Here is a 15,501-nt window from a genome sequence, read left to right as displayed (position 1 = left end):
AGAGATAAATCACTAAGTTATAAAATGAAAAATTCTCAAACTCTGAATGTTTAAAGCCAAATCATAACTTGGGAGCTTTACAAAACCTCCAACTGCCTTGTTGTCTTCATTTTAAAAGCACTCTTGTGTATTATTCCACCCCTAAGCTATGAATTATATCTTCTGTCATAGAAATTCACTGTAATTTAGATATGAATAAAGAGAAGAAATTCAGCCGGAATATTATTGTGTCACCTTGGACCACAGACATACCTGGACATGGAACCTTCTCACACTTCTCTGTTTCACGCCCACTTCCCACACAGTTTTTCCCACCCATCTGGGGGATAGGGGAATTGCAGAGGCGGATGCGGGTGATATTTCCGACTCCGCAGGTAACTGAACAGGAAGACCAGGGAGACCAGTGACTCCAGCCACCATCTTGACGTACTGTCAAAGAAAAGAGCAAAATTCAAGGAAATAGCCCAGCTGCAGCAGTAGTACAAACTCACTTGTGAAGTTAACTTTCTAATAAGCCTCTCACTACATCTGATGCATGTCCCATCTCTTTTCTACCACTGTCGCTTACAAAGCCCAGCATGTCAGCTCAGGCATTCAGGTACAGCTTGCTTAAGAACCTCAGTGACTAACAAATGACTAACATGGATGTCAGATATTCTACTTAAAACTAAACTTGTTCCAATGAAACAAACACTTGTTTAAAATGCACATTTGGACATCTAGCGGCTTCAGCAATAGCCTTAGGTACTAAAGTAGCAGCTACCTGCAATAGTATTAACAACAGTTCTGGAGACAGAGTATGACCCTTCTAAATGCCTTAAATATCAAAGCCGTTTGATACTTTGCAGAAGTCTTCTATGATTACTGTATTCCTAAACACTACTAAGCTAATGGAATGGGCCAATCATGAATGAATGGCAGATGAAAACGTGGCCCTATGTATCGTGATTATGAACTGAGTGTCGTCTCCAAAGTGGCTTCAAACAAGAGACTCCAGCTCATAATGTTAAAGATCACCCGCTATCTTTTTGTTTAACAGAGCTGAGCCCAGAATGCACATACCTATTAAATGGTCAGGAAAAGGAGAAATATTTGAAAGGGGGGTGATGACAAAGAATCTAATGATAGCTACTTTAATTATGCACATATGAGTGTTCAAATACATACTGTCCTGGCCAGTGAGCATTCACAGGAAATTCAGACTAAACTTGGTTTTTCTTAGAGATGTCCAAAGAAGCTTTAAAAAAAGGACAAATTTTACTACTTACTGCGATGGTCACATTTCTTAAAGCTGCACATCCTTGTCTGGATGTGCGGGCCTGTACAAGCACTCCTGGTGACATCACATGACCTTCCTCGCATCTGAGTCCCAGAGCCACAGGTAACTGAGCACTTTGTCCAGTCTGACCATGGTGACCAGCCTTCCTCGCTGTCATCAGCTGCAGAGCAAAAGATAAGAAAAAGTGCTTAGCATTGAAAGTCACTCTATTATCCTATTCAGAAGATTTTCACTTCTCTTTTTCTGTAGAACATGTACTTTGTCCTTTAGATCTCTCTTTTTCTAATTTTCCTTCCCCAAGTTGCCACTGCAGTTAGAAAATTATTGCTTAATGTAATGAGAGGTTAGCCCGGATAAGAGTCCTGGATCTTCATGAACTTGTGCGCAGTGTGTTTGCACAAGGTGCTGACCTTTGGAGGAAGAAGAACACCTTATCTGAAGAATGGACTGAGCCAAAAACTCAAGTCCCAACTGCCTTTGAATTCAGACTATAGGTCAATATAATGAGATGTGGCCCCACCTCTAAACACAACATAATGCTGAACATGATCACAAGCACACTGTAAAAGAATATGCCCTATGCTTTGAATAGGCAAAAAACCTCTGAGTATATTCAAATGCATTTTTATTCAGAACATCTAAGCAACCATTTTCTTCTTTAACAGACCTTTCTACCACAGAGTGAAATGTACTGAACCCACACTGAAGTGACTTAATCAGTGAAATCATTAAACGTATCGTCAGTCCAAAGTCTAGTTCACAGACTGCAATGCTGTCTTAAATGTGGAAGGGATTGTCAAGGTTTGTAAGTACAGCATTACACCAGAAGAGGATATATGACGGAGAAGAAATAAAACAGAGTAACAGAATGACAATAACAGAGAGGGAAAAAAACCTTGCACTCGTAATAAGTATTGCATCAAACTGCATGAAACTTTTCATCTGGAACTTAAATGTCCTCCACAAGGAAACATCCTAACCTATGTTCATCTGCTTTAACCAGGCAGTATGGAAAAGAAACAATAGTGCACAGTGCCATTGCAAACCAACAAAAATCAGAATGTCCAGCCTTGGAATACATGACTGGGGAGGTGCATGCATCTAACCTTTAGTGTCCCACTTAGCTAGGCAAATTATCAGCTTACTTCTAAGCTACCAATATAATCACTGAAGAGACACCAACTCTTCCAGAAGGTAACTTCAAGCAGCCAAGTTACTTCATATGATCTTCGTATACCTGTAAGTTTTATATTTGATCTTACCTGCCTTGACCTCTTACTCATTTTGACATTTCCAACACACTGGTAGTGATTTTATATATTGCCAAAGAGTATCTTTCTCTTTGGCTAAATACTCACAGTGAGAGCAGACTGGACAGCATTCGCCTTCAACAAAAGATGGATCGGCACAGGACACTGCTGGGCAGGTGATTTGATGGCACACAATTTTAGAATCCTACAGGCAGAGAAATCAACTTACTGACAGGCTCACATACAGAGACAAATAAAGGTGGGCATCTGGGGAAGTTTCATGGGTGGAAACTCTTCCATTTGTTCTAAATGTCGTGGACATGGGGACTACTTTGTATAAATATCAGTAAGACTGGGCAAAGGTCTGAGTAAATGTGACCTGACCTGAACCCACTACCCATTTCTGCAGAGAAGGAGGATGTTTCCAAAACCTTACCTGGCAGGTGCACTTGGTACAGCTATCTACAATCCAGCTTTCATTATCTGCAAAGACACGACCATCCTGCCAGCAAACCGACTGGTTCTTCAGTGTTTTGTTAGGCCCAATCAATTCCCACATAATTTGGTTCTCTTCAGACTAGAAGATGACGTAAATGAAAACAAATTGTGTACATTGTAAGCAAACAGTTTTAAATAAACACCTAAATGAGACACTACTAGATTTAATTCTTCCATTAAAAAAAAAGTGTATTTTTACATATTTATGTACATAAAGAAGATGATTTCAGGTACCACAATGCTGCACAGCAATTCTTCAGATACTATTACAAACACAGTCACATAATACTAAGGGAAATATGTTCTTAGCAGTTTTGCTTTCTGCTAGTACAGCTCATCTTTAGATGGGAAGATTTTAGTCCCGAGACATATGGCATATTAATAAACTACCTTCAGAAAGAATTAACTGATTCACAACAAGAAGAGGGGCAGAGTTCACTAAAATGCCACCATCATAGTTCTATGATGAAAATCCCATACATTTACTTACAGTATAGGTACCCTGAGGTATTCGTAAATGGTATAAGCATGGCAATAACGCTTTAACAGTACACAGCCAAGGTTGGGTTTGTCAGCTTTCGATTCCCAAACCTGCAGTAACCTTTAAGAGGATTGATCTCCCCTGTGTATGAGTGCATGTATGTGTGCTCTTTTGAACCCAGGCTGTGAAAACCAAGCCTTCATTAAGGTGTTATACTCAAGAACTACCTAACGTCACTTTGAAAATGTAGGTCATCTCTACTTTATGTAGATATACCAACAGGTATACACATGCAATACAGAAATATCTATTAACTGCCTCTGGTATAAAACAAAGAAAGAAGGAGCACTGCACAGCAGACCTCTTTCAGTTCTTCAGACTTACAGGCACCTACCACTTTTTGGAGGTTATCAGCTAAGTTGTTCACCACAATGCGCAAGCCGGTGAGCTCCGTGAACATCGTTCCCAGCTCTTCACAGGAGCGATCGCAGAACTCGGCCTTCTCTGATTTCTCACCCACGTACTCGGTTGTGACAGCAGGGCTCAAGTGAAGGATTTCAGTGCTCTCATTGATGGTGTTCACTTCAGCTGGCAGCACGAGAGGGAAAGAGAAGAGCGGCATATACAAAGTTCTTCCACAGATTACAGATTCCTGCTGAAATCACAGATTGGCACCCATGGGTAGGGTTTAAACACATCTATTTTGGCATGGCTTCATGCTAGATTATACCCATGAATACAGGAGAGGGGTTAGATGTCAGCTGGTTCCAATTATAGGCTTTCCCTTTTCAAAATTAAGAGCCAAGCTGTGTCTCACACAGCCCTCACTTTAAAACATTGCTGGCACTGCAACACATTAATTTATGAAGAAGGCATAACAAAGGGACACAGTATCAAAAAAGCAAACCCATTTTATCCGTTCAGAGCCATGAAAGGTTTCAGATTTTTTCACAACCTATCACATTTGCTCGATGCAGAGAAAAAGGCAGGGGAAAGAGTTTCCTTGCAGAAAGTAATTGTCTGTGTTCTGCCCATAAATTCCATGGCTACCTGCATCAAATTCGGACCATTATGCAATTTATACCAGACTCTGGGTTGCTCTATGTTGCTCTGCCTGGTGTTAAAACTCAGAGGAGCTGTTATAATGATAGTTTAATTCTGAAGTGAAATGGAGGTCAAGCTAAGATTGGGCTGAATATTTGATTTGTCACTTCAAACACTCCTCCATCAGGCAGATCATAATTAAAACAGAACTTTGTGTGCATTATACAGGGAGAACTGGACATGTTCTAATATCAGTTTAAAAGACACCCCTGCCCATATAGCAAATTCTTGAAAAAGAATACAACAAAGACCATCGGCAGTAATTAATAAAAAATAACATAGATAACTAAATAAAACAGTCTGTGGTCTGTTAAGCATTTAAATCTCCACCAGGTAAATATCTTATGGATTCCATGGAAGCTTTCTCTAAGGACTCCATGGTACACTCAAACTTGGTATCAGCTATACAGAAATCCATACTGCCCTGCCTCTCAATAAAGATTTGTTTACCAGATTTAGTAATGTTGTAATAACTCAAGGTTACCAAACAGAAAGGAGAAGCAAAGGATATAGCAATTTAAAAAGAAGAAATCAGCACAGGAACATGTGCCATAAAACATACGTTTCAAAACATACCAATACCATTAGTGTTGACAAGTCACAGAAGGTGGCAACACTTTAAAAATTTTGAGAGCTTGATTTGATGCTTGACTATACAATGTAAAGTGTTATATTTAAACGTACAAGCAATGAAAATGGGAGCAAAGTATTCTTCATTCATTTAGAAGGCTGAAAATAAAAGAACAAAGAGCCAACCCATAAGATGACATTAAATAATTACTTCTTAACCATACTTAAAATGATTGGCTTGATGTGCTTTTAAATTAGCTATGAAGTATCTGCCGCTAGCCAAGGTCTACAAAAAATTGTTCGTAGTATTCCAGAGTTGAAGTAATTGTCCAGCTGCACTTACAGGACGGGAGAAAACCAATATACCACATAGCAGATCAGAACTCTCTGTGTCATAACTGTTTACTTCAGCTGCTTTTTGATTCCTTGGAAAGAATGCAATTTTCCTACCACATTGAAACACTAGGTTTCTCAGATTCCCCCATAGCACTTCTCAGGTCATTAATTTCATATTTTTCAAGCCAACACGGAGTGTGCCTTGACCGGAACATTCTGAGGACATTAATAAAGCTGCAATCTCAGCAGGAAACATAAACCAAAACTATGTTAGAAGAACTAAATCCACACTTCCTACTGGTACTTGGCAGTGACTGAAAGAAGATGCCTGGGGATCACTGGGAAATCAGTCCTCTGCTGCTGGCTTCCTGCTAATTTCCTAAGGACCACATGATTATCTTTAAAATAAGAAACCAGAAGAGCAGAATGTGCATCCTTTCACATATGCAAATGTCATTCTGTTGATCTAGCTGAAGAAGGGATTTTATTGATGTGCCTATTTAGGCATGTTTTTGCCATCTCTCCTATCCAGCGCTGTGTGTAATTTCTGCCTAAAGTATTTGCAGCCACCACACTACAGAGATCCTTTCCCACTCTCAACCCAACAGCAATTCCCAAGCTACCATTTCACCATACCTCACATTCTCATACTAGGATTAAAGATACAGAAGGAAAACACAGTCCTGTGTCTGAAAAAGCAGCAGGCTTTTTGTGTCCTCAGAGCTGAGGGCACTTCACTGGTAACATCTGCCATGCTGTTATGGGACACTCACACATAAACATGGCACCACAATGCCTGTACCTCAGCTCAACGAGTGGGCCATCAAAATGGGAAAATATGTACCTTGTGGTCAGTAACATATCGCCCATGGCTTTTCAGCTGTGGTAATTAAGCTGGATAGGCAATGCCAGAAAATCAGCCATGCATGTAACAAGCCTCTCAAGTAATTTTGATGGCCTCAAGCCACAGTGTGCTATTAGCCCTATTCTGTTGTTGGACAAGTAATTTCCATCTTGTAGATCTCTCTTGGTGTTGCAAAGTAGAAGTAAAGATACTGTGAATTGAACTATTTGCTAAATACTTCCCAGTAAGGGTAAAACAAAAACCCCAAATCTGTATAATGTATGGAACCTGAAAATTTGGTAGTTGACAGATGTGATAAAAATACATTAAGCAAATATTATCTGTTGGTTACAGCTGCAACAGCTGAAGGGTGTAAGAATTCCTCCTAAGGTATGTCTCAGCATGCAGAACTCAATTATCCCTTTAGGCTCCCATTGGCTTCCTCTTCACGGTAGAAGTACAGTAACATCCCATTTCTACTTGGTAATATTTCAAAACACTTGGTCACATTGTTTCCCTTTGTGGTAATTAACCAATAATAATATAAAAGATTTGTAGACACTGTCTTTCATTGGTTTTGCTGGTTCAGTCTGTCTACACCTAGGGATCCCATCCTCCTGACTGAGACTGTTCTGCCTCTGACTGCTGAATGTGCCCTCAAGGTTCTACCTCTACTTCTGGGAATTTTCTTTCCACCAGCAAATGAAGCAGGATAGCTGAACTGCATCCTTCCTGAAATCATCCTTCTCTTTTATTCAGATTACAGTTAGACCTAAATATATGTTCTATTTTCCCACAGCTGTTCTGCTCCTCAAGCATTTTATCCCACTAATGAAGCTGAAAACTAGTGATCAATACTTCCAAGTAGTTTCTGAGTACAGAAAACAGCTTGGCTGGGAGAGAAGACAATCAAAAAATGAGGGCACGCCTTCTTGCCTGTGCCATCTAAGGCCACTTCTATTCCAGCCCACATGAATCATTTCTAACACATTGTCACACTTGTGTTTGAGGTCCTGCACCTGGGCACAGCTCTGGAACATATGAAATAACCAACCAATATCCTTTAGGAAGATTTAAAAACAGACTAGCAAGCTCAGTTAAATTTTTTGTGCATATACATATATACACACTCCTAACAGATATATACATACATATATATATACACACATTTACGTATCTCAGAGACTTTTTATGACAAAGTCTCAGTACTCTGGCCCCCTTTGAAGAAGTCAAGACCTGCTACTGCTTAATTTCTGGGTTTTGCATGAACAAGGAAAAAGGTTGAATACAGTCTGCTTAACGGATTTGCTCTACGTCATATGTTTTAGCAAAGTGACAGAAATAATGGCATTTCAGATGGCAGGAGTTTCAAATAAAACCCTGAAGTCCTGACTGCCTTGTGCACCTACCACATTCCTCGGATGGACTCATTTGTCTCTGATTCTTGACTGAGCTCTTGCCAGTTACGAACACTGGAAAGTAAAATAGCCAGCACTTCTCGTGAGCTCAAGTACAAAACCCTAGTGCATACTTGACAAATTTTCATAACTCTTTCATGATGAATCCAATATACTCCCACGCACAGAGGGCTCCCCTCCTGGTGAGGTCAGCATGAACTGGACTAACAAGAACACATGTCAGCCTGTCACATACATCCCTTCCATATCTCTTTTTATTTTTTTATTTGCCTTAGGTTGTTTTGATTAACAATGCTCTGGGACTCAAACCCAAAGCCTCTTTCAGTCAACAAACTTTCTACTACTGAGGAATTCAGTGTCTTTTAAGACTTGCAGACTTGTTCATGGGCCCATTGAGAGTCAGGAGCAGAATTCATAAGCAACATTACCAGCCTTATGCTCAAAGAATCATGGACATCTCATGGAAAGAATGTAGACATTTTCAAACATATGCATTTTTCCTTCTATTTCTATTAACTTCTTGCTTGACAGCTTTCCTCCCAACTTATAAACAGAGGCTCAGAGTTCTAAACCTAAGCAATAAGAACTAAAATAGTAGGCTAGAGAGTAGAAATGGTACCTCAAAATAGGTAAAAGGTATGTTGTTTTTACCACCAAAAAGCAACTCATTTTCTTTTGCATTTCAAAGGGATCTGTTGCGTGGTTTCAGGATAATATGTCACCATTAACATTTCTCATTTTCAGAGTCAACTGAACGGTATTAATGAGGTAAAAAAGCCTTACTTGACTGGCTTCTCTGGCATCCTTTTTTACGCAGAACATCCTCTATTGAAGTATCAAAGATTAACTGAATATTTTGCAAAAGACCCTGTAATAATAATAATAAAATAATTAAAAAGCATTTAGATCAATTTGGGAGTAACTAATAACTGATCTGTCTCGATCCCACGCTACCAACTGGATTCAGCCATAAGTAAATATGCAAAAAGCAATCTATAAGGCATTAAAACTGACACACACTGAAAAAAAAATGTGTTTATAGTTTTGTTATACACAATTTCAATAAGCAACAAAATTAGTTATGTTCTGAAATAAGTCATAATAAAAGTTATTAATCAGCTACGAGCTCAAATCTCCATTTTCACAGCGTGCTTTTTAGACTAGTTCTACGAGACATTCGTCATGAGGTCAAAGCCAACTTTTGAAGTTCCTGCCCCATCGCACTTCCATCCTTATCCAGCCATTCCCATACACCATACTTCACTGTCTCCTCAATTGCGCTGACACTACCCTGAGACAACACTATAAAAACAGACTAGTATCTGTTTCACTTAGAAAAAAACTCAAAGAAGAAAAAAATTACTTTAAAACCAGATTATTTCAGTGACCCACTTAACAGTACAGCTCCAGAACCAGTTCTATGAGCACAACTGGTGGAGAAACTTAGCCATGGAGGCAGGAAAGGAGAGACCACGGGCAAGAACTTCTAGCTTCCCTGCCAAAACTGGTCACCCCATGCAACTACACTTCAGCATGTCACGCTCTGGCTGACAACTAGATGGCACAACAGGATGAGAAAGAAAGGGCTTTTTGAAATTTTTGAAGCCATGAGTTCAAGTCTGATTTCAGCTCTGAGTGAAAAGAAGCCATTCTCAAAGCACTTGGGCTAGATCACATCACTATATGAGGCAGGACGTAATTTTCATCTTATAGGAAAACCAGAAAGTTTGTGATTGCTTCATTTTAAAACAAAAGGGAAACAATAAATGGTTTCCACAAAAAGAAAAAAAAAAAAATCTCATTTACAGGACTGATCAAAACATTTTGTTCTAATTTTTTTTTCAATTTTTTTCTTTTTTTTTTTAATTTTTAAATTGAAACAAAAGGTTATTCAGAATGGCAAACCAAGATATTCTGTTAGGGGATGGACCAACACCACATGCTTCAGCTTCATTAAAAATTCTTTTTTTTTCCTTCCTCTTTCAAATAAAATTTAAAAATATTGACAGGCTCTTATGACTTGAATAGATAGATTTCAATGGAAAAATAGTTCTTCAGGAAATCTCCAAAGAATTCTACAAATCACCACAAAAATGCAACATGTTTAGAAGTCTTACATCTGGAAAAGGAAGTGGATGGTTGCATAGGAAAGCCCATAAACTGGTTTTGTGCACTTTTCCTGGATCTAGACCTTGCTTTACCGGTCCTTTGCTTCCAGGAACCCCACATTCACACAACGCAAAACCAGTAATGAATAAAAACACACTCTGGAAAAATTCTGGTTGGGAACACCTGTGACCTTGTCAAATCCAAGAGGCATTGGGAGAACAAAACTGCACCTATTGCATCTTCTCCAACTACCTGCAGTTACTTTCTTACCTCACCAGAGACCCGAGTTTCTCCAGCTTACCTACCCTGAAATGATTCTCCCGAATGGACCCTTTCGCCACATACATTCTGCTGTTCTCTGCTTTCAGCTGCTCATAGAAAGGCTCCTCCAGGATGAAGCTGTCAATAAGGTCACAGCCAACATAGAGGTTGTAGTTCTCGCCTGTTATTTGCACGGTGAGGTTCTTCCACTGTGAGTCAGCGAGGTCCACGTCTTCCAGGGAAATCACGTTCTGGAAGCCATCCACCCAATAGATAAGGTCCAGGGTGTTGGCCCGGCCATTGGAAATTATCTCAAACTGCCTCTCACTGATGCCAGGACCCTCTAAAGCAAGGATAGTGCCTCTAGATTGCCTGTCCTGTCTCAGGGTGGCTGAAAGGATAAAGCCCTCATTCTGCCGTATGAGTTTGACAATCTTTTTTAATTTTTCTGGTTTACATGGCGGTATGTGGTCAAACCGAATGAAACGATACGCTGGCATAGTGGGGTCTGGACCCCGAAACAATTTTGCTCCAACTGTCTTTCGGTTTATGTTACTGATTTGAAGTAAATCAAAGGTAATCTCCTCTTCCTTGTCACCATCTGAAAAAGTTAACAGTGTGTGACAATGTGTCTACAAAAAGTCTTACAAGAAACAACTCTGCATACTATACTTCATAACTTCAATTGTATGAGAGGTGTAAGGATCAGCAGAGTAAAACCAGTACTCTCCTACTTCCACAAACAGAACTGTTCCTACTAGCATGCAAGTGAATCGTATTTTCCACCTGCCATTTTCATTTACATGACAACTTTCTCCTTCTATGGTTCATTAGGTTCATTATATAACTAAACATATGGCTATATATTTTATAGCACTATATAATACACACTTGTATATATATACACACATGCTGTATGTCATGTATCTGCCTACACATGGATGCATGTAACAATGTATTCATTAAATACTTTTAATATATATGAAGGGATAAGGAAGTTGAGCCAACATCTATATTTTGACTATCAGCTAATAAAAATCAAATTATGAGAAGCGATGTGGCCACATGACAACAGGAAGCAAGAGATTTGCTTTTTAAAGATTCAGGTCAAGAAGTCAAATGTAAATGAGGGTCTGGCACTGTGCCAGTTTACTTATATTTAGTCTGTAGATGTCTATTTCTCTATCTTTTTAAAATGTTCACCCCATTCAGTGAGTCTGTTTATGTAAATTTCACCATACTTTTCCACTGCAGAGGGAAGTATAATAGCAATTATTTCTGAGACTCTGTACATTTTGACCAATAATTTCTAAAGAAAGCAAGTTTTGGATACTTATTGGGGAATCTTCATTTAGCAGTGGTAAGATGTATCTACCAAAAATACCCCCAGCAACTACCATTCCAGGCACTTCTACAAAAACCATATCTGATGACTTTTCCCACTGTAGTTCAGGTAAGCTAATGTTCTACACCAACTTTTAGCTTTACTCTGTATCTAGTTAAGAAGTGTCAGAACTTACCCTGAGCATCTGAGGAAACCCACAGGGTTATCAAGACAGCAAGCCACAACAGTCCCCTCCTCTGCAGCATAACTCCTATGAATAAACCAAGTATTAGTAAGTATTAGGGAAATAATATTTATCAACTACAAATATTTTCATTTACTTCATGAAATGCCATAAACAGAACTCTGATTATAAGCAACTATATATATAAAAACAGAATTTCTGTCTCGTCCGGTTCTTGTAATACTTATTCAGGGGTTATTCTTGATGCCAGAAGTAAAATATGACATCAAGTGGAGGGAAGAGAAATTCTGGATGACAAAGCTCCTTTTTATGTAAATAAAGGTCCTTAATAATAAAACCCGAAAGACATACAGACTATACATGCTATTATTTTCTCCACGATATTTCGGTAGCTAGCATAGCGACCGCACCACGTTACACGACATACAGCACACCAGTAGCTGCATCTTTACTTTGGAGCACAACGTTCAGCTGAAATTCCTTGTAGGATAATGGGATCTCACAAGGTGCTGGTTCTGAGTACCTGGGGTACTTTTCAGTGCCTTTTTCATTGCCATCACGCAAACTCCTCTCTCCCTCCTGTGTATATACATATAACCTCATCTCATTGCCCCATTCTTCCAACCCTCCGTACGCAACCACAGCTGGATAAAGTGACTTTTAACGTGATGCCACTTCTTCCCCGAAGCACTCAGCAGCCGTGAGCCACGTAACTGCATGTCCCTGTCTGTCTGCCCTCCCAATGAATGGAGCGGCCGGCATTCCCTGGAACGCGCAGCCGGCCATCGCCCCGGCTGCAGCCCTACCCTTCAGCACCGCTCACGCCGCACATCTCTCTGAGGGCTGGGGGGATGCCACCTTCTCCTGCCCGCCTCTCCTTTTCCCCTACGGGGAACCCTTCGCATCTGTCACCCTGAGGTACCACCGCTACAGCCAGTTCCCGGCGAACGCCTGCAAGCCGACTTTTACCTCACAAAACCCGCCGGACCCTCTTGCCCGGACGGCTCCGGCTCTGCCACACGGCGGGCGCGGCTGCGCAGCGGGCAGGTGCCGCGCACCGAGCCTTCCCCGGGGCAGGACCCTTCCTCTTCTTCCCCTCGCCACCCCGAGTCCCCACCGCAGGGGACGGCAGCACGGGGCGCCCCACGGCGAGCTGCGGCCGGGCGGCGAGAGCAGCGGCACCCCCCCACACACCCACCCACACACCCCGCGGCCCGGAGTGGGGGCTTCACGGCGGGACACGGCGCCTTCCCGCCTCACCTGGCATGGGGCGGGGGGGGAGCCGACGGCGCGCTGAGGCTCTGGCGGGGCGAGGCCGGTGGGGAGTGGAGCGCGGTGCCCTGCTGCCGCCGTCGCAAGTCCCTCCGCGGCCCCGCGCCCCGCGCCGCCGCCTTTATGGGCTGCGGGCCGGGCCCCGCTGTCAATCAGCGGCGCCGGGGCGCGCCCCCCCCCCCTCCGGGCTCGCCCCCCCCCCCCCCCGCTCCGCGGCGGTGACATAACCCACCCCGCCGCCCCCTCCCCACCGGGCGGCCCGCACTCGCCTACCTGCGAGGCCATCCCGGGCCCGGGGCCCTCCCCCGCGACCGCCTCCGCGAACCGCCCGACCGCCCCTGGGCGGGCGGTGCGGGAGGCGGGTCGGGCGGCCGCCACCTCCCCTCAGGGAGCGGAGCGGCGCGGAGGGGCGGGGAGAGGCGGCCGAGCGCGCCGTCGTGCCCCGGGTTCCGCGGTGGGGAGAGGAGGGGGGGGGGACACACTGGGGACGAGCGCGGCCGCCCCGGCGCGGCAGAGCCCCCGGGAGGCGGCGCCAGGCCCCGGGAGCGGGGACGGGACCCGCCGCCGAGGCCTCCCCGGCCCGGTCCCCGCGGGCGGCGGCGGAAGGGAGCGCGTCCCCGGCCTCTGCGGCCCGGCCGGGGGCTTCGCGAAACTTGGCCGGCGGAGAGCTCGGTGCTTCTGCCGCCACTGCGGCAAAACTCAGCCTTCCCGAGGACGGAATCCTCTCATTTTTATCCTTTGTATTTTTAAATTACCCGGCACCCCAAAGGCGAGACTGACTCCCCCCCCCCCCCCCCGCTTCTAAAGCGCTTACTGGAGGTCGGTCAGCAGCTTCTCGCTCCGGTCCCGCTTTTCTCCAAAGGCGGCTTGGGCCTGCTCCTCCTCACGGAGGGAGCCTTGCCTCCGGCTAATGAAAGCGGCACACAAGAAATCTCACTCTTGGGCTGCTCCCGGTCTCGTTGGGAGGACTGGAAAGTACCTCCACAAGCAAGGACTCCAGTCCCAACCCTTGGACTGGCGGGTCGCTGTGCTGAGGAGCAGCCGGCGGAGCTGCAGGCACCATGCTTCTCCCGGAGCAGGAGAGTGGATGCCTGGGTGGATCCACAGAACCTGCCCTGACACACGGGAATGTTTCAGAAGTCAAACGAGGAGACCAGGGTCCCTGCTGCTGAGGCCCAAACTGGGGTTGCAGAATATCTCTGGAAGGATCCTGCAGGTGATGCGAAACAGGCATGGATTTGGCTGGGTTGCCTGCAGAATCCCCAAGAAACGGGGGCCCTGTCAAATGCATAGGTGAATAAACACCCCAAATGTTAACAAAAAAAAAAGAAAAAGAAAGATAAAGGAGAAATAGCATAGGAAGTCATCAACTTTGCTCATCACAATTTGAAATTCCAGTAGAAAAAGGTGTTGTTTCAGAACTCGGAAGACTTCAAAAGGCCTAATCTGTCACTAGGGCAGAAAACGCCAATGCAAGCATCACTGCCTTTCCTTTTGCCATGGAAGCTCCTTCCAACTTGGCTGGCCATGGCCTGGCAGGCTAGTGGGAGCCAAGGAGCCTTCCCCTTTCTCACAGGGTACAGGGGACTGAGCCAAGCTAGGAGGGAGAGGGCTTTTTTGTCTTCCGAAGGCATTTGGTTTTCAGTTTTGCAAAACCTCAAGAATTTAAAAAAATAGCTAATGAAGTTCACAAAACCTCAAATTCTACTGAGTTTACTCATTCCCCCCACTACATTAAGACTTAGTCTTTATATCTATATATGTAGCTGTATGGTGTGTCCTCCACAAGACTTTGAACAGCACTGGCACAACTCTCGTCAGGAAGCTGCTCTAGGTTTACAGTTGGAGAAGAGAGGGCAGAAAAGTGTTTAAGAGACCTAGAAGGTATCTTTGAGATAGTGCAGTTTACTATTTGTACATTCATATAAGAACATTTTTTTACAGGGGAAATTTTTGAACCAGTAAAAGGACAGTGCAAAAAAAAAGACCCAAATTTTATGGTGATTGTTTTTAACCAGCCACCTCATAACAAAACTCTTGTTTCCATCTCTGTAGGCATTGCAGGAATGAATGGTTGATAGCATAGTGTTTCAAGCTGAGTGATGTATATATAGGATGATGACCTTTCAGAAGACAGATTTGGTTTTGTTCTTTCCACGACTGTGAAAACACTCACTGCTCACTTTCCTCTGGCCACCTTGGAAGAGGTAAACATCCCCTCCTTTCCAGGATTCCTGACGGAACGGCTCGCAGGAACGAATGCGCACTCTGCTTTCCCCAGCTAGTCAATGTACACACGCAAACATTGGAATTATGTTCATGTTTCTCAAGCTACCTGGGTTTTTTAGTACAAGGTGAAAGTGAGCAATGGTAGCTAGAGAGATAATAAAGTCAGATTCACTAACATTTAGGAGCACTAATGAAGTAACAGTAGTTCTCATACTGCTGGTTTTCTGTAGTGCTTTACCTTTCATTGCGGTTTGCTTCAGACTGGCACACCAGGCATGAGCACAGGTCCTTAACTTCTCATTTCTTTATGCACCTCCCTTT

General features: G+C 43.3%; 1 protein-coding gene across 2 annotated transcripts in view; it reads right to left on the bottom strand.

The window, feature by feature from the left end:
- THBS2 (thrombospondin 2) overlaps positions 1-13,252 on the bottom strand; it is a 33,184-nt gene extending 19,932 nt beyond the window's left edge. Inside the window, exons 1-9 of one of the 2 annotated variants that reach the window (XM_049831129.1) lie at positions 13,225-13,252; positions 11,671-11,745; positions 10,195-10,751; positions 8,564-8,648; positions 3,903-4,096; positions 2,966-3,106; positions 2,638-2,734; positions 1,269-1,439; positions 253-429 (exon numbers count right to left, since the gene is read on the bottom strand). In XM_049831129.1, coding sequence (XP_049687086.1) covers positions 253-429; positions 1,269-1,439; positions 2,638-2,734; positions 2,966-3,106; positions 3,903-4,096; positions 8,564-8,648; positions 10,195-10,751; positions 11,671-11,740 — 1,492 coding nt within the window. In that variant the 5' untranslated portion in view covers positions 11,741-11,745; positions 13,225-13,252. Of the gene's footprint in view, positions 1-252; positions 430-1,268; positions 1,440-2,637; positions 2,735-2,965; positions 3,107-3,902; positions 4,097-8,563; positions 8,649-10,194; positions 10,752-11,670; positions 11,746-12,939; positions 13,012-13,224 lie in introns of those variants that run through there. The other variant, XM_049831128.1, reaches the window with a different exon arrangement.
- Positions 13,253-15,501: the final 2,249 nt, after the last annotated feature.

The sequence above is a fragment of the Accipiter gentilis genome, chromosome 28 (genome assembly GCF_929443795.1).
Source record: "Accipiter gentilis chromosome 28, bAccGen1.1, whole genome shotgun sequence".
In the NCBI taxonomy this organism is placed as follows: domain Eukaryota; kingdom Metazoa; phylum Chordata; class Aves; order Accipitriformes; family Accipitridae; genus Astur; species Astur gentilis.
Note: the sequence above shows the minus strand (reverse complement) of the source record. Positions and strands in the feature narration are given on the sequence as shown.